The sequence below is a fragment of the Leuresthes tenuis genome, unplaced genomic scaffold (genome assembly GCF_036924035.1).
Source record: "Leuresthes tenuis unplaced genomic scaffold, fLeuTen1.0.hap1 SCAF_8, whole genome shotgun sequence".
NCBI lineage: Eukaryota > Metazoa > Chordata > Actinopteri > Atheriniformes > Atherinopsidae > Leuresthes > Leuresthes tenuis.
This window is the reverse complement of record NW_027325362.1, coordinates 22,056,607-22,075,414: the sequence shown is the minus strand read 5'-3', so window position 1 is coordinate 22,075,414 and position 18,808 is coordinate 22,056,607. Positions and strand designations below refer to the sequence as shown.

General features: G+C 39.8%; 1 protein-coding gene across 1 annotated transcript in view; it reads right to left on the bottom strand.

Moving 5' to 3' along the window:
• dntt (deoxynucleotidyltransferase, terminal) overlaps nt 1–18,808 on the bottom strand; it is a 101,260-nt gene that overhangs the window by 41,788 nt on the left and 40,664 nt on the right. The window contains exons 8-10 of the mRNA XM_072391429.1: nt 18,419–18,521; nt 4,514–4,762; nt 4,071–4,154 (exon numbers count right to left, since the gene is read on the bottom strand). Coding sequence (XP_072247530.1) covers nt 4,071–4,154; nt 4,514–4,762; nt 18,419–18,521 — 436 coding nt within the window. The remainder of the gene's footprint in view (nt 1–4,070; nt 4,155–4,513; nt 4,763–18,418; nt 18,522–18,808) is intronic.

Below are 18,808 nucleotides of genomic sequence, written 5' to 3'. Positions count from 1 at the left end.
CATTTTGCTTTGATATCAATTAAGTTTAATTCAATTCAATTTACATACTTTGTTTGGCCCAAAATAAGCACTTTTTTCTAATTTAAGACATTTACAATTTACCACGTTTGATACATTGACATTTTTATAACCCAGTTGAATGAAAGTTTTTCATTACTTAAATACAGCACTCTTTTTATTTACAACACTTTGACAACATTTTTTGATAGAAAAAGAAAGCTGACATGTCATAAATTGTTATATGTTAACTATATGAGTTTATCCGCCTGCAAATGTTTCCTTAGAAAATAGAATTTAGAGAAACTGTTTTGATTTGACAGGCCACTCACTGGAAAAGCTGTCAAAACAATAATAATAAAATATCTATATATTAAATTAGACCCTTAATGAAAAGCAGGTTTTAACCATTTTAGACTTATTTTTAGACTTAGTAGGTTATTCATTAAAACATTTTTTTCAACAATAATTTGGATTTGAAGTTTCTTGATGGTTACTATGAAATGCAGAGATGTGCTGCTCAGATGGCGTGGTGTCAATGTTTCAGGGCTTCAGTGTGCTTCACATCACTATGTATCATATAAGAAGGATATTACAGAGCAGTTCATGACAACAAGTGCAGAAATTCATGTGAATGAGTTAATTTTGGCTTGGTCCATTTTGGTTCAGAATCTCAAATGGTGAACAAAGAACATAACATTGTTCCGCTTTTCTTTATTTGAACTAAACTTTGAACTAGTTTTTTAGAAGTGTAACCTTGCACAACAATGCCAGAGAGCAAATATGAGTTAGTGCATCATGTCTTCGCCACCATTGCCGTTAAAGTTCACGTAAGATCTCGATTTTCCCCCAAAAGAGCTTTCAGTTACACAGCCAGCTGTAAATACAACGATCCACAGCCAACCCAGAGAAAATTCAAAAGACAGAAAAACACAATGATTGTTCTGTAACAGATTCAGATTCTAACACTCTTTTGTGATTTGGTGCGCTGGAAAAAATACATTAATTTATTTTGACCACAACCACTGGCTTCAGCAACGGTTAAATTAACAACTTTCTTTTTTGAGCATGTTGTAGGCAGTGGTGGACCGTCAGGGCCTGCAAGGCCTTCTCTGCTGGCCTAAAAAAATATCTGAATCATAACCTAATGTTAATTATATGTTGTCCATGAATACTGTCATTCTAAATAGTCTATCTGCTTCCTTTCATAGCTTTTTCCTTGGTTGCGCTGATTCCAGACATGTATTTTCATATTAACCCTTGTGTGATGTTCATATTGTTGTTACTCAGCCAGTGTTTGTGGGTCTGATGGACCCGTTGCATTTTGTGGCTTTTAATGCCTCACAATCAAACACTTTTATGTTAAAATACTGAACAGATGTTTACTTTATCCCAATTACAAGCAGTATAAACAATATATATGGTTAAAATTTGCCCTTTACCTTTGTTAGGTCATGTTTATAACTTATTATTTAAAACATCAAGAAAATCAATCAAAATCAAGACATTAAAATTTACAAGTGAAGCAAGGTTTTTCAAAACTACTGACTTTTATTTCTTTGAACTTGAAATTTAACCCATTCAGGTGCACAACACATGAACACAGAGTAAACATATCAGTCAAGACAACACATCAGCCCCATAGAACACATGGCCTTTAGCCACAAGCCTATACAACACATGAGGGGCAGAGCTTTACTGTATGTGTGTTGCAGATATACTTTTTGCACTTGATGCATGTATATTTCCTAAATGTGTTTTCCTGTCCATCTTGGGTACACACACTTCGCACAGCTTCTTCTTGTTGTACTGCAACAGCATCACACACTTACTTCAGGCTCTGCAGATTGTGGTTCTGTAGGTTGGGTGGACAGGGCACCAGCATTCTCCTCCTGAATCCTCCTCACCATGGCTGCAGAGGCTGGGGTTCTGGGGACATGTTTTCTTCTCTCGATTTGTGGTCTCACTAATGCCTTTCCCAGATCCTCAAGAAAGAGCCGTCTTTTCTGGAGCTTCACTCGTTTCCACTCTGGGTTCAGTGCCATCCAAATGACAAAGGCATTATACGCTGAGACGTCCAACATGTCAAAGAATATCACCAGTGGCCAGCGTAGAGTCCTCCGTTTGCAGCTGTAGGCCATCACCAGCTTGTCCATGTTGTCTACCCCTCCTTTTGTGGCATTATAACGTTTATGTTTATGTATTTAGCAGATGCTTTTATCCAAAGCAACTTACAAATGAAGATATAAGCCATCATATAATCCATGATGGTCTCTGGTTTGTGATGCTCCTGGTCACAGATTCTTCCATCCCTGTGCAGTGTACCACATTCTTGCCTTTCTTTGGCACATAGGATACCAGGGATGTGTCAGCCGTGTATGCAAACTTGGAAGACTTGACAGGCCTTTTCTTTGAAGTCAGCAGTTGAGGTGGGAGCTCTGACCTCTTTTTCCTTATTGTTCCCACCATGGTCAGCTTCCTCTTCAGGAGCTCATGTCCCAGTTTGTGCGAGGTAAAAAAATTGTTGCATGTGATGTTGTGTCCACTGAGTCCCTGAGACATGTCGAGGACAACTCTCATTCCTTTGTTTTTCTTGGGGGCTCCTCCATCAGGTTTCCCTGTGTAGACTTGTAAGTTCCAAGCATACGAGGAAGTGGCATCACAGGCAGCCCAGATCTTTATACCATACTTTGCAAGTTTAGATGGTATATACTGCCGAAAGGGGCAGCAGCCCCTAAATGGCATCAGTGTATGTGTGTGTGTGTGTGTGTGTGTGTGTGTGTGTGTGTGTGTGTGTGTGTGTGTGTGTGTGTGTGGTACACAGAACATCAATTTCCACACTTCTATTAGCCCCGGGTCCAGTGGACCCGGACATCTTATATGTAATAGAAATGTGTAGGGGGGGTGTATGGTGTGTGGTATTTAAATATGTATACGGATATATGTTCTTCACGGAAAATGAGCCAAAGTCAGTGAGTCTCAGTTTGAAAAATTGATTAATTGTATAATTTTTCTTTTAATAAAAAATGAAAACGGGTCCCACAGACCCGAACACCACACAAGGGTTAAAGCATTTAACCAATCACATTTCATCCATCATTTGTTGCCAGGGTCAAAGAAATCTGCCTGGAGGCCTTCACAATCAGTTCTGTGGGCCCTGTAGCATAAAATAAGTGACGATCAAACTGTTGCTTCAACCAGTCAGATTTTGAGTTGGCGACACCAAGGCCTTCTCGCGTACGGTAACATCAGCATATTCATACCCTTTGATTGGATAGTCAGAGTGTAAACTAGCCAGAGCTAGCAAACTGCATCTGTAGCGAGTGTAGAGCCAAAATATTGTTGTGATGATTTTTATAGCTGTTTTGTCAACCCACAATGGCTGAAGGAGGAGAAGACATGGATTTAAAACTTTAAAACTGATGACACTTATGCCATAAATAAGACATTCAGCATTAGCTTCGATGGCGTTAGAAAAGGACTTCTTGATGGAACTGAAACGCACTGATAACCTGTATGACGGAGTAACGAGGAAAGAAAGGAGGATGGATTTTGTGTACAAATAATCAGGATTTTTAGTGAGTAAAATGTTGCTATTTTAATAAATAACATGAGGTTGTTATTGATGCTTTTTTTATGTGTGTGGCAGCTGTAGCTGCAGTAGAAGGAGACTTGTGCACCCTGGGTTCGTTTCTTCAGTAAATGCATTTATTCTGACTACACAAGTTATCTATCTGCGATGCAACAGCTCTTTATATTGCATTTCTGCATAAAAAAGATTGTTTTTTACAGCTATAAAATGGTTATTGACTGTGAATTGATTCAGACGGAGCACTACTTAAGGCCTAGGTGTGAAATGCACGGCCCGCCACTGGTGGTAGGTATACTTTTCACACTGGAAAATACACTTTTTTATAGTTTCAGTCAGAATGATTATAATGAATTTAACTAATGAATGTAACTAACGCCATACATCTAATAAAACCCCATTATACTTGTCTTGCGACTTCGGACCACAGTATAGAGAGCTTTTTCTTTTATGACAGCATGAGCCGTTGTTAGTAAGACAGTACCTTAGTCTTGTCATACAAGGCATGGTTGTCCAGCAACATCTGTCGCTCCGATCGAGCATACCTTCTTAGGTCTCTCTCAAACTGCTGTGAAAGAGAAAATCAATAGTCTCAAATCAATGATCTTCTTTACTTGTCTGTTTTATGGATTGGAAGAAAAGTATAAGTTCTGAATACACATAGTCATCATGAAGGACACTTATCCTTTTTATATCTATACCAAGATGGTCTTTGGATACCAGACCTTGTCTTCATTTAGTTTTTTAAAATGTCTGGAATGTCTGATTAGAAGCCTTTTCAAAATTAAATGTCCTTGTGTTGAAAGAAAAAGGTCTGCTTTAATGTCATTTAGTACAAACTACGTTTGATTAAACGATTAAAAGTATAAGCAAGAAATTATCATGCAGAACTGTACGGCTACTGTCATACAGTCTAATTCTTCATACCCTGGAGCCAGTCCAGCCAAGAAGAGTAAAGGCATAACGATCCATAGGTGGTGACACTAAGTCCACGCGTACTGCTTTCCAGCCTCGGCTGTCCCCTGCACAGCTCTGGAGACCCCCCTCAACTTGGCTGCCTTCCAACCGCAGGATCAGGAAGCACTTTGCAAAGTGGTCCATAGCCTCAAACCTCTGGCTGGGAAGCTTCGACATATCAAAGGTGGAGGCTTGGTATTCACAGAAGAGAAGAATGCCCTGGTGTGGAGAAAAATGGGGAAAAAAAAACTTTTCTCTTGCAATTCTCAAAAATACTATGTGATGTCAACATCTCTATCTATCTAAGATACACAGCAATCTATCAAATATGATCTATTATCGAGCCATTAATATGAGGAACACTTTCTAGCCTTAACACCAAGTAAGGCCATTCAATTGAAATCATCAGAGCTTTTTTTTTTTTTTTTTTTTTTTTACATGGCTTTTGGCAAATGATTTGGATGAGGACAGACACTCTATCCTTCTCAAATGAGCACCCGGAGGCTCAGAGAGTGAAAACCCGGTCAAAATTCATCTTTAGCACAGACTTGTGAGCGTCAGGTTTAAAAAATAGTTACAAAATTAAACAATCCTCAAATCATCCTGAAATGAATGTTAATGACATAAAACTAAGGATTCTACACATAAGGAATCACCTAGAATACTATTCAAAGTTTAAACTTTGATCTGAAAGCACAATTAGAGCAACATGCTTTAGTTCATGGTGTTTGTTAATTAATCAAAAGATTCTCTTTTATCCAAACAATTAAGACTTCTGTTTAACAGAAAGATTTGCCTGAAAATCGTCAGTGTAGCAGTGATTATTAACAGTCGCTGCTTCCCTGTCTGAATCCACGATGCCCCATATCTGAAAACCAGTGCAACTGGTACAAAGCTGTTGCTGAGCTTTAACACAGCAGCCCTATCACAAAGCATTACACTGCTTCTGAAGTCTTCACAAGTTTATTTTTAAATTTCAACACAGGCAGAGAAGTGGATCTGTCAGAAAGCTAGCTGCTTTCTCAGAAAATGGTCTTGCTTTCCATAAGCACAGCGACTTGCTTTAGAGCCAGACTTTTCTTAATCTCGCAGCTTAAAAGACAGGGCTGGAGGTATTGAAAGTGGTTGAGTCAAGGTTATGTCTTTTTCAAACAAGGCTGGATATTTGCCATCTTAAAGTCGCGAGAGGATGAATGAGCGCAATTTTCTGGGGATGATGTCACACTGGTGGATGCTCTGATTTGATGTTAATTAGCCCTTTCTTGTGTGAGTGCTGATGAATACAGATGACGACTCTGCCTCGTGCTAACTGATAGTTGTATGTGTGTCTGGATTCATAGTTGTTCTGAGCAACAAAAAAAAAAAACCTTCAACAGCCATCGCCATCGAATAGAATTTATTCCCAGTGGATGAGCAAAACTTTGATCTTCTGACTTTTGGACCAGCTACAACAGTAAGTTGAATATTAATTTGTCCACTGGTTATGTGTGGTTCTGAGGCGATTTCTAAACTAGACTGGACTGTGCCATTTCTGGAGAAAATACACTGGGATTGCTGAGACCACCGGCCCCTCGTCTCTTGCTAACTGCTAAAGTGTTGAAGCTGTATTTATAGGAGTGTATGCTTAGGTCAGGTAAAGCTCTATATTCAGCGTACATCAGCTGTGAGTTCTGTGAGTGGCAGTTGAGGTTGTCCTGGTGAGATTAAGTGCAACATTATGTCTCAGACCAAAAGATTTACTCAAACTTATTCTTAGAAACCTGCTATTCAGAAAAAAAAGAGTCTCAATCACCGTTTTTGGAGACTTCTTGCACAAAAAGTCTGAGTCAGTTGGTTTAGAAAGTTGCATCGTTAGAGAGAGGACAAATTCTCTCAAGTTTTGATGAAAAAAATGACCATGATTATGCACATACCGTGAACACTGTGGGCACTCTCACTCTGTATCAGTTACTGCCTTGCTCTGGGCATTCCATCATTTTAATGGGGATTATTTTTTTCCCAGATGAATTATTTTAGAAACGGTACAACGTAGCTATGAGAAAAGTCATAGCAGTTGTCATGCGAATGAGCTGATCATTTTGGTGTTTGAACCACATTTCTACATAAAACGGAGCACGACTACTGGACGAAACAGAGAATAATGATTTTGCTTTTGTACAGTTACGGCTGTACATTGGGTGGGATTAGGCTCCAAACAGAGACTGGTAGTAAGAATATAATTTCACTTAATGATAAACAACTTGAACGATTGGTTGCTAATGCCCCAGTAGAGCTTTTTGTCATCCCAGTTTACAGAGACAATCCATGTCCATCGCTATGACTTAAAGCTCTTTGCGAATCCAATATACAACTAATATGCGAAACTGCTAATCTGAGTACTGAAACCTTTGCACATATATTTACAATATTCAGTAAATGTTTAAAGTGTTTTTCTGAATGTAGTTTGAAACAGCCATCTCATTATATCCTGTTCTTGATGCAGTTTTGGTTTAACCAATACCTGATCTTTGCTGTTGCAGATGGCTGTTTCTGTAAAACGAATGAAGCTTGATCACCAATCAAATCAAAAGCAAAGCCGTGAGTGGTTAAATAAAGTTTTTGGGGGAAATGATTTCTTTAACAAAACAGAACAGTATTATTCAGTAGATTTGTAAAACGTTCGAAGAATATGAGCCTTTGTGAAAAGAAGTGGACAGACTTGTAATTAGTGTGACGTGGACCAGAAGTGTTAAGCATTTGTTAAGTGTCAAGTAGAATAATAGTTCCACTCTTTGCGTAAAGTAAGTTATACGTTAGTGTTCTGAAGAGCAGAGCAAGGAAGGTTTTTCAGCGTATAAAGAGTTCCACCTTTAAGAGAAAGTGAGACACGTGGAGATAGAGAGATAGAGGCAAAAGACAGAAAGCCCATGAGCTGATTTCCTTAGGGCCTCGTCCTGGCTCATGATGCTTGTCCCTGGCTTCAGGAGTGTCAAGGCGATTAAGATTACAAATTGTAAATTTAATTCCAGTGCCCAGCGTAATTGTTGGAATACCACTCGCTTCTCAAGCCATAAATCTGCCTCACTCTCCTTAAAGAGCAATAATTGGGGGAGTGAGTCCAGCGAGCAGGCACTCTGCCTGTCCAGCAGATGAAGGAGGTTAATCACAAAACATTAAACACATTGTCAGCAAGCATAAATTGTCACTGCTGAGCAGTCCTGCCCGACAGGAGGTCGTCAGATGAGGACAATGTTTCCCAAGGGGCTTTTGAGAAATCCAAGGTGATGGCGGTTATGAAAACTTGAGTGACACATCGAGAGAGGAGCTCAAAGAAATCACCAAGCCCCTCTTTGCTTTTCCTCCTTTAATTATCTTCAAGGATGGAGTCTTTCCTTGTGCAACTGCAGGCAAAAATTCTCATCCATGTCGGCACCACTGCTCTCCCTCTGCAATTACAGATAACCATTCACCTTCCAATAATAGGCAAGGGATCGTGATTCTTAAAGTTCGCTTAACATTTAGTAATAGCGTCGCTAAAGGCAGTGACAGTACCCACTTAGATCAGGCCAAGATGACAGCATAAAAGCACTTAAATACGGACAAATCTGAAATTTAAATCCCCCAGAGCTATACAACAGACAAGTAGCGGGAGAAGGTCTGCAGTCCATCTGATACAAGGGGCCACAAATGGTCACTTCATATTCCAGAGACTATTTTAGTGCCTCCTGTATGTGGATTCAACTTTAAATCACATTGGTCTCTTCAGGGAAAAAATATTAATGAGTTAAGGTGACATTAAATTGGTAAACTACAACCCCAACTCCAAATTGGCTTGAAAGATTTGTGAAATGTTAATAGATACAAAATCCAATGATTTGCAACATCCTAAACTAATTATATAATTTCTGTTTCATGAGAGAAACAGAGAAATAGCTCATCTTGACTTTTATGGTAACAAAATGTCTCAAAGAAGTTGGAACAAGGGCAACAAAAGGCTTGAAAAGTAAGTTCAAGTAACAAGAAGCACCTAAGAGAGGCTGAGTCAGTAAAGATGAGTAAAGTAAAGATGGGGTCCGGCAATCTGCAAAGAAACAATTTCAGAATATTGTTCCTTATTGTAAAATTGCAAAGACTTTGAATAATTCATCATCAGCAGTACACAATATCATCAAACGATTATATACATACTTGTACATTTAGACAATGTCTTGTCTTTTTCTGGGAAATCTTGTCTTTTTTCTTGCATATTTCAGCAACAACGGTAAACTGCATACTGCATCTTTTAAACCAGCATAACTCCATAGTCCAGACGTTTCACCGATCAAAAACATTTGGCATATCATCCATCCATCCATTTTCTATACCCACTTAATCTAACTCAGACCGCCTGTCCATCACAGGGCTACACAGACACAAACAACCATGCACGCCCACTCCTGGGGTCAATTTAGAGTCACCAATTAACCTGCCATGGATGTTTTTGGTGGGAGGAAGCCGGAGTACCCGGAGAGATCCCAGCATACACAGGGAGAACATGCAAACTCCTGACAGAAAGGCCCCAGCTGGGATTTGAGGCAACAGTGCTAACCACCACACCCCCGTGCATTCCCCTTTGGCACATCATACTAAACTAAATAAGACAAAGAAGACCCAGGAACATAGAGCAACTGGAATCCTGTATCACACAAGAATGGGACAACATTCCTCTGCTGAAGCTTAAGCAACTGCTCTCCCCAGTCTTCAGAAGTTTATTAGATGCAACACATCTAAACCCGTTCAAACATTTTGAAGTGTGTTGCTGCCAGCAAATTCAAAATGAGCTAATATTTTTCATTCAAATATGTTCAATTGTCAATAAAATATTGGTTTGAGAGATTTGCAAATTAATGCCTTTTTTCTTACGTTTCACATAGCGTTCCAGCCTTTGATCTTAAATTGGGGTCATATCTGCCTATGAACATGCAAATATACAGTATGCCCACTGGTTACACTGAATGCCATGGAGCATTGACAGTTTACCCTAAAAGCTAAGTTAGCACACAGTAGCTGCTCAATTCCCAGATTGCCGTGCCACTTACACAGACCATTAGGTAACTAAATTAAGATCCCCTTTGTTTAGTGAGCTTCCTGCCTACACACATGCAGTAGAGTGCTGCAGCACAGCTTTTTCGTTCTCACTTTTCGTCTTACGCCCATTCACTCACAAATCCACCATATGAAAACAAGATGTCACCAAGTTCCCCGTCTCACCATTTCCACTGGCTGTTTAGCCCAATAGTAGTCTGTAATCATCACCTACGCAGCAGGTAATGTCAGCGAGCATCTGAGAGTAAGCTCATTCCACCAGAGCTGTTTACAGAGGAGGACAGCAGGAAGATAATCTTTTTCCCTAAAGCTCTCCCTGGAACTGGTGCAAAAAAGAAAAGAAAAATAGATTTGAGAGAACATGTTTTTTTTTTTTCAATCTATGATCTCAAGGTTGAGCTGCATTTTGTTTCTATTAGAGTATTATTTTTATCGGGGTCTTTCCTTGAGAGTGTGACAGACTGCCACCTGCATCCAGAAAATCAGCGCAGAATTGGTCAGGGGCCAGGAGGCTGATCTCATCTCCCATTCTACCTGGCTCACAAAAAAAGGACCACAAGACTTCAAGCCTTCGCGTTGCAGATTAGCGTGTCTTATTCGGGATCGTCTGAACTGTGTTGACTTCGATATGCAGCTGTGCCAGAATGAAGGAGACTGATTACATGAAATGAAAATGGAGCATTTTGTGTCTCCCCTCAGCAGCAATCAGAGTAGCCATTACTGCTCAGCTTTTATATAGGTCTTAAAGCGACTAACTTTGTTTGACTGTGGAATAACCTCAGCCGTATAGGCAGCTCTTTTGAGAACACTTATCCACTAAAGGCAGTGCTCTTTAATCCCTAAACCCCGTTGACTCAGACAGAATGTGGAACAATAAAGCCTGTGCTGAATGGCACCGTAAAGACAGCGACACGTACAGAGCTCAGCCTTCAGAAAGCAGTGCTTATACAGTATTTAGAGACAGATATGATAGATGGCCTCCTCTGTCTCTCCGTTGCTATTAGCAGAGGCAAGCTGAATCTCATCTGTCTGCCTCAGAAGCTTGTGACTGACCTTGCCTCTGCCCCCAAGTTATGCTTCCTGAATATCAGCAGTAGAGGAGGGAAGAAAAAAAATGATGAACCCCTTTTTACAAGGACATTTCTGGATAGATGTATTTTTAACTCCCTGCAGGCTGGAGAAGCATGCTAGATGGATAGGGGAGGGGTGGTGTCCAGGGGCTGGCTATGATATCAGGCCTGAGTAAAGACACTTTGCCCCCAAGGGGCTCGATTGCAGATGACAAGGTTACACGACTTAAAGTCAACCTTTGTTACCTCCACTTAATCACAGTCTCTTGTGTCCTCATCCCCACAGACCGGTCCCCTCTCCGTCCCTGTTCCAACCGCCCCGCTGAGAAGAAAGCTCCCAGTCATATCAAGTTGTCCCGTCTCAGGCTCCTAAAGCCTCTTTAACACCTGTGATATCTATCCAACTCGCTGTCTCACATCCGTCTTTTCACACTGTCCCCGCACATACTTTCACACTTTCACCCTTGTTCTGTCTACCTTTAGTGACTGTAAATGCAAGAGGTGAGCGTGAGCTTCTGTGATAAAACACAGAAGGTAGGAGGTAATTATCATAAGGGTGGACCTCTGATGAGGTGCAGACATGAGGAGGTGTGGATGGAACAGGGGACTGAAGATTGAGGGATTTATTTTTAAACCCAATGATGACAAAAGAACTCAGTAACTAGACACTATGATCCCACACATCATGAAGTACTTGTGTCCTCTCACGACCCTCTCCAACTATGAATAGGATAACGTTCAGTCCTTCCCTGTTTTCATCCCCATTTTTTGACCTAGAATGTCATATACTGAACATTTCTACACAAATGGCCTTTCAGAGCTTTCATTTTTAGGTAACTGAGAGGACTGTATCTGTCTGCAAGATATCGCCAGACACCTTTCACCAATAGAGCTCTGAGGGCAGACATGATGAATGGTGTGCAATCAATGCTGCCTTGTTAGTCTGAAATCTCCCCTTTGTATTTCCACGCATAGCGTTTCATTGCTGAGAAGTATCCGATATAACCCTCGCAATAAAAACTTGATTTAGCTCATTCAGGCTACCAAGGCCCTCTAGCCTTGAAACTTCATGAGCAGCTATTGTCCTGCAGCGTGACTCCTTATAAGATGCAAGGGATGAAATAAGAATTTAAAAAAAGAAAGGGGAGGGCATAAAGTATAAAAATACAGTATTGTTTTGTTTGAGTCTTTGTTTTCATTTGACGAAAAATACTGCCAATAGCCTCTGATCCAAGGATAAAAAAAAAAATTTGCATTGCCTCCCTAAGGGTAATACACAATCCATCAGGACGTTGTCTGTTGTCAGGGGAATTTTTGTAACTATGACTAAATCTGTACCCAGGCTAGCCTTTTGACTAATCACAATCCAACTGCTCCAAATGCTGCTGTAGGGAACATATTAGCACAGCCTGCTAAAGCTCGTTCAAGAAAACATTCATCAGGGGAGGGGGACATGTTACATTATCGGCTGGGCGATACCTTTTTTTTTCTTTGAACAGACCAGCTCCCTGACAGAATGGAAAGTCTGCATATGAAGAGAACAACGACTTTGTTGGCCTTGCATTTGTAGTTTTGACAAAGAAGCGGTCCGACGACGTGGTCAAACTCCTGAAACTGCTGCCAAGTACTACTTTAGCAAGAGTCTTAGCTGAGAGTTTATTCTCCTGTTTAAAAGAGGTGAAATCATACCTGCTCAACCAAACACACGTGGACATGAAGGCTGATAATCTGCTGACTATTTCTCCAGAGTCAGTTTTAATAAAAGTTTAAGAGAGAAAAGGAAGGGTGATCTTATTTACGACTAACTGGTGAGTCAGAATTCTTTTTCTCCTCCACGCTGGCTTGCAACAGCCTGATGCACTACTTTTCTGTATATGTTAAGATTGGGTGTGAGTCTGTGGCTCAGCGCTGTAGAAGCATTCATGAACACGGTACTTCTTTTGTTATCTGACTGAGCCTTCAATTATTTCCGTCCTCTTGTGAGTTGTGCTTATAGGAACAAGATTGTGTGTGTGTGTATGTGTGTGTGTGTGCGTGGATGTGCACAATCCTTCTAATCAGATGCGGGACCAAATCAAACTTGACTCTGCCTCTTTTAAATCTTCTTCTCTTAAAGGATACAAACTATGCGTGTACACTACAAAACTTAAATTAGCCCCTATTGTTTAAATACAGAACTTAAAAGCTTAAAGGCAAAGCAATCTACAGACAAATGAAAAGAAATAGATAAATGAATGGGTGTTGAAACGCAACACAGGCAGGGAATTATAGAAAAAAAATCTAATTTTATTTCTTTCAGAGTAAATTGAATTAAACATCAGTATAAGGCTCCAACAGTTCCCTCCTACTTATTCAGTTCAGCTCCTGAAAAGAGAAAAAGGCCTCTCATCTCATCACCCAATTTAAAGTCTTTTCTCACACTGCACTGAGCTTGATTTATTTGGATCTACCAGCTCTCCAAATAACATTAAGTGCCAAATGAAAGCTTGATTTGCTGACACATGGCCAGGACAATATAGGAAAACTGTCTCAAAGTCTCAGCTCAGCATATTTCATCTGCTGTCACAGTGATCTCGTGTCTAACATCTATAAACTGAGATTTGTCATGTGACTGGGCCCAGTAGTTGGCGTGTGTGCATATCTGTGCATGCAAATAACAAAATGGTGCAGAACGGTTCAAATAAAATACAGACAAAGGCCCACATTTAAAAGGAAAATGGCACAGATGTAAAAGAGTAAGCTCATGACTTTGATCTGTAACTGATCTTTGCTTGAAACCCTCTGCTCTGAAAGTGCAGTGTGCAAAACTACAAGCTGATGAAAAACATACAGCTGATGATAAAACATCACTGTATCTTAGCGTTCTCCTGCGCATGTCATCAACAATGCGTCAGAGGCTTTAGGTTACCAGAAATTAAAAAAAGAATAATAACATGAATCAATAGTATTAATACAGCTGCTTACTCAAAACAATTGGAGGTGAAAGGAAGAAGAAGAACTAACTGTCCTAGTTTTAAAGCCTTATTTTAAACAGGTTGGCTCCTCGTGTTCAAGGGAAAATGAAAATCATTTAATGAAAAGAATAGGAACTAAAACTTCATGTTCTTTCACTTAAGTTCGTAGCATCTAATCTAAGAGGGGTAATTCAGTCTTTTGGGGTCATGTGAAGTATTGATGAGTCTTCAGTGTCCCACCTTCAGCAGATGACAATCAGAGCGCTCTCAGTTTAGAAAACTGAGTAATGCCAATAGGAGCAGCTATGAGCTATAAGGGCGCAACGAGAAGAGCACAATTTTCCCCATATATGTCATGAAAGAACGATTTAAAAACAACTATGCGTGTAGAGAGATACAAGCTGTTGTGCTGACTCATCAAGGTACAGGTCAAAGTTTTTAGCCTTGGCTCATTGACGTGTCTTTGTGAGGCTTTCACGTGCCTGGAGACATTGATCAACAGGCAGCAAACACTGACGACAGTGTTAAAAACATGACTTATACAGCCAGGTTTTCATATGTAGCCAACAAAAGAACCAACCTCACGAAGACTCATCAGGGCTGGTAATAAAAGAATCTGTTTCATGCCCAGCTGATTACACGTGGGCCAGTGACGTACCCTTGTGGAGTAGTTTTCAGATGTGCAGGCGTCTCTTAGCTGCTGACCAAACATCAGTGGGAAACGTTGCCATGGAAACAGTGAAAACAATGGCAAAGCATTTATTTTCATTCTGAGGTTTTTTTATGATGTTTTCCAAACCAACCAGGAATGCTCAAGAAAAGAAATGAAGACAAAGAAAAACAGAAACCCCTGCGTTGGTCTGGAGCACAATCTCAGATATGAATATTTAAAAAAAAAAAAGAAATGTGAAGCAGACATATTATACTTGAGTGGTTTGAAGAAATAAACTAGGTTGCATACGGTCTCCACTTTGGTGTTTTTTTGATGGAACAAATCACGATGCTTGCAACTTTACAATTGACGGCAAATGCAGTGAAAACTCTCTTAATGGCATTTAAATGCAAATTGCGCTGATGTCCATGGTCTGTCCGCACCGTTTTAGAGATGCACAAAGGATTGTACGTGCTATAAGAACACAGGAGACAAAGAGGACCCCTGAAATTTTCATTGATGAAAGGCAAAATCCTTCATTTAGTACTTTTCTTTTCCTTCAGGGATCTTTGACAGTCTCTGAGCAGTCCCTTGGGGAGGTTTTATGATGCGGCATCCTGTTAGGGATCCCTCCTTGACTTTGGGAAGCTCCAATAGAAAATGTAGATGCTTCTCTGGGTGCCGATGTGCATAGCTGTCATATATCTTGTATCCAAAATCAAAATGCCTTGAGTAACTGAATTGAATAGCAATATGTAACCAGTATCTGGGTTTTATAGATCTATGTTACCCATGGTGCTTGTATATGAGTATATGTCTCATCAGATATCATCTCACATCAAGAATAGACAAAAAAAAACCCTGAAAAGTCAAAGAGACCTTTGTGGGAAACCAACATAAAGGTGTGCTGCATTATCAGCTTTACTTGTTCTGCTCCTGGTCCTTTGTTTGGTTTTCATAGCCTTGTTTGCTTCCTTTTCCCTCTTCCATCGCGCTTGTCTTTCTTCCCCGACTGTCTCTGTGTGCTGTGGGTGTGGTCCCCAGCTCCCTGGCAGTCCCTCTCCTCACCTGACCACAATTATCTTACCAGCCAGCAGTAAATCAACTCTGATCTTTTCTTCACTCATCATCAGATCATTGTTCATGCCAGCCTGGATTCCACCCCCAGCTGATCAGTCAGTCCTGCCTGCCATAACTCAATCTGCAGCCTGTCTGTCCCTCTGCCTGCTTGCCTGCCACCTGCTATCAGTCTGCCAGAACAAGAACTATTCTGGACTTCTGGAACTGGAACTTGGCGCATATTTTGTGAGACACGAACACCTATTTAACCATTTTGGGGTTTTTTGTTCTGCTTTTGGGTCTCATCGTTGGGTTTTTACAACATTATGCTGTGATGAAATGTTTTTGTCCTGTTATCTGCATCAAGAAAATGTAGTCCTCATCCAAAGTGCAAACAGTAACAAATTTCTCTTCAATTTTTAATGTATTATAGGAAAATTACTGGATAATTTGCATAGTTTGTAATAACACCTCAGTTCAGTCCTCTTCGATAAACGCGTTTTCATGCACTGAGATTTAAATTGGACACTTTATACCACATTACTGTGAAATTAGCAGCAAATAATTGTCATTATTCAAGTACAGCCATTAATTAAACCATTAAGTGTATGTCAGCAGAGCCTGCTATAAACACTGTCTCAGTTTTATCTGTCGCTCACACATTTTCTCACCCTTCTCACTTTATACTGGCTTTCACGCTGCTTTCATCAGCTGAAATCTGTCTGTTTCCTTCCTCTCCATTCACCCTCTCCTTTCATCCTCTCGCCTACCTCTCTTTTCTGCCCATATTCCATTGAAAGTGTCCATGTCTGTCTGTGGTCCCTAAATATAACCAATTGTACTATTTTTCTTTTGTTGGATTCCCTCAACTTTTCCTAATTTCTTTTCATGGCGTGCAGCTGAAGTTGCAGAATCCAGAACATCTTTCACTCGTCCTTCCTCTTTTCAAGTTTTATGAAATGACTGTTCCCAAGGACACCACTGTAAAGTATTGCAAATTGACTGACTCCATTAAAAGTATAACTGAAAAATACAGGGGCTGAATCCTTAGGCAGGTCCACCACTCCAGGCTACAGTGCGAAAAGATATAGTTTGAGTTTAATTAAAAAGTGATTGATTATGCATTCAGGATACGGCAACGCAGATGGCCAGATGGACCCAAAAGTTTAGTCTCTCGAAACTCTGAACAAATTTGAATATTTTTAGAAGGTAAAGGAATTTATAGATGTTTCCTTGTACTACCTTCTATTACTGAAAGCCCTAAAATAATACAGGTTTCAATGTTCCGGGGCTGTTTTTTTGTTTTCTTTAATTATTGTCATGTTATCATTATAAGGTTTATTGTTATTATCATTATTGTATTTTTTTGTAGAATTGTGTTTGTGTATTTACTTCCACCTATGGTACATTTGGCCAGGACAAAAAAAATGTTATTTTTCCAAACATATTGAAGTGGACTTTTTTTATAATATATATATATATATATATATTAATATTGTCTATGTATTTTACATAGCTTAGCATTATTTCAGTGATCAGGGGCACAGATGGGACTTTTGAACTGAGGGGGACCAAGCTGTCAACAAATGATTTCAACTCAATAAGTTATTTTTGAGTAATTTGGGCGTTAACTGGCACTCAAGTAGTTGCTTTTGTTATACTCTATGGGCCAATAGTTTGCACTAAAAAGCCATTGTAGAATCATTTGAAATCATGGATAAACAACAATGAACACTGTTAAACAAAGGCCTACCTGACTAACACCAGCCATACATTATGAAACTGTCTGGAATACCAATCACCCACCATAACCTCGTGCTTTATACAAAATATGTTTTATTTAAATGTTTGTGTGCGAACTCAGAAGTGGAAACCACAATATGTTTTTATAAATAAAAATAAGTATGCATACTATCAATTAAACTCACATTTTAAATGACATTAGTGGTACTATTAGGAATTACTTTTAGAAGTCATCGGCTCTGTCATTGACACGTGCAGCGACAGTCGTCCTTCGGTGCGTTCATCTACAATGAAACTCGGAACTTGGAGTACGAAACAATGTGACCCCAAAGTTGAGAACTCCCAGCACCACCCAGCCTTACAAACATACAAAAAAAGCATGTAACTACTGTTTACGTGAGTAGCAGATAGCATGAATTCTATGTAGGGCTGGTAAGATTAATCCGACTTTCCGAGCCGGATCTGACTTCACATGGGGTTCAGATAAAAAATCTGGCTTGGATCTAGGAAATTCCAACATCCGTGTACAACTGGAAGGCACCATTAGTTGTAGCACACAAACGCTGGGCTCTCCATACACGCTGCAATGCAAGTAAGTCAAAGTAATGGGACATTAATCGGCGGATCGGGGTCACTATGAATCTGGAGGGGGTCATGTTCCCCCCGTCCCCTGTGCCATCTGCGCCCATGTCAGGGATATAGAAATACAGTAAAAAAAAAAACGGCAGTAAAAAAAAATAAAAAATTGTTGCTGCAGCTACCCAAGTAAAAGATTAGCAGATTTCCCTCAGGCATAACATTCCTTTGATACTGTAAATAGGAACAAGATCACCTTTTTTCTTTTTCCAGATTTCAGTTTTAAAAAATAGAATAGAAGAATGTAGATATTCTGCATGATCGGCGCTTAGTGTTATCACATCTGGCAGCACCAGAGCTTGTAAATGTCTGAACTGAGCTAAGAGTCTTTCATCTCTTTTTAGAGGGCAAATTTTCAACAAACAGGCCTACGTTCACTGAGATCCTTGGGCCTCACGTGCATGCTTTTTACGGTGTCCCCAAAGGTTTTGGATGAAATTTCTCCTGGCCTTTTTCTAACAAAGATATAGACTATAGTCCTAACCACCTGAGTTCAGAGAGCTGGTCATGAAAAAGTCATGAAAGCTAAAAATCTTTTGGCATGCCCAAGGGAAATTCAATGATTTTGCTTAAAATGTTGAAAAAGTATTCCATTTTCATATTTATGTAAATCAGCTCATCTTCCTCACACTTAATAATTCCAATTTTTGATCATGCGTTCCCAAAGTGTTGCATACAGTTGTACGAAACAACTTACTTGTTCTTTAAATCCTTCAATAATGTCGGCGAGTAGTCTTTCCTCCTTTCCAAGCTCTGGTGTGGTCACTATGAAGTCTACATCATGACCAAATTCCTTCCCCCTGGAAATAAAGACATAAAACAATTACAGCACCCACGTTGAAGCCTGAAAAGGAAAGGAATGATATTTTAGCCACAGTCTTTAACGAACAAAGTGGTAGATTCAACTCTAAAAAGTATATTGGCTAGGGCGCATTTAGCTCCCTTCTTGTTTCTGCAGCTCTCAGAGTTTTAACCTTAATCAGAATTATCCTTTTTGATTGGATCAGTGTCATAAATCACACCCAAATGGAGCCTGACACAGCTTACAGGATCATTTTTCCCCAGTCTTCTCCTACTGAAAGTTATT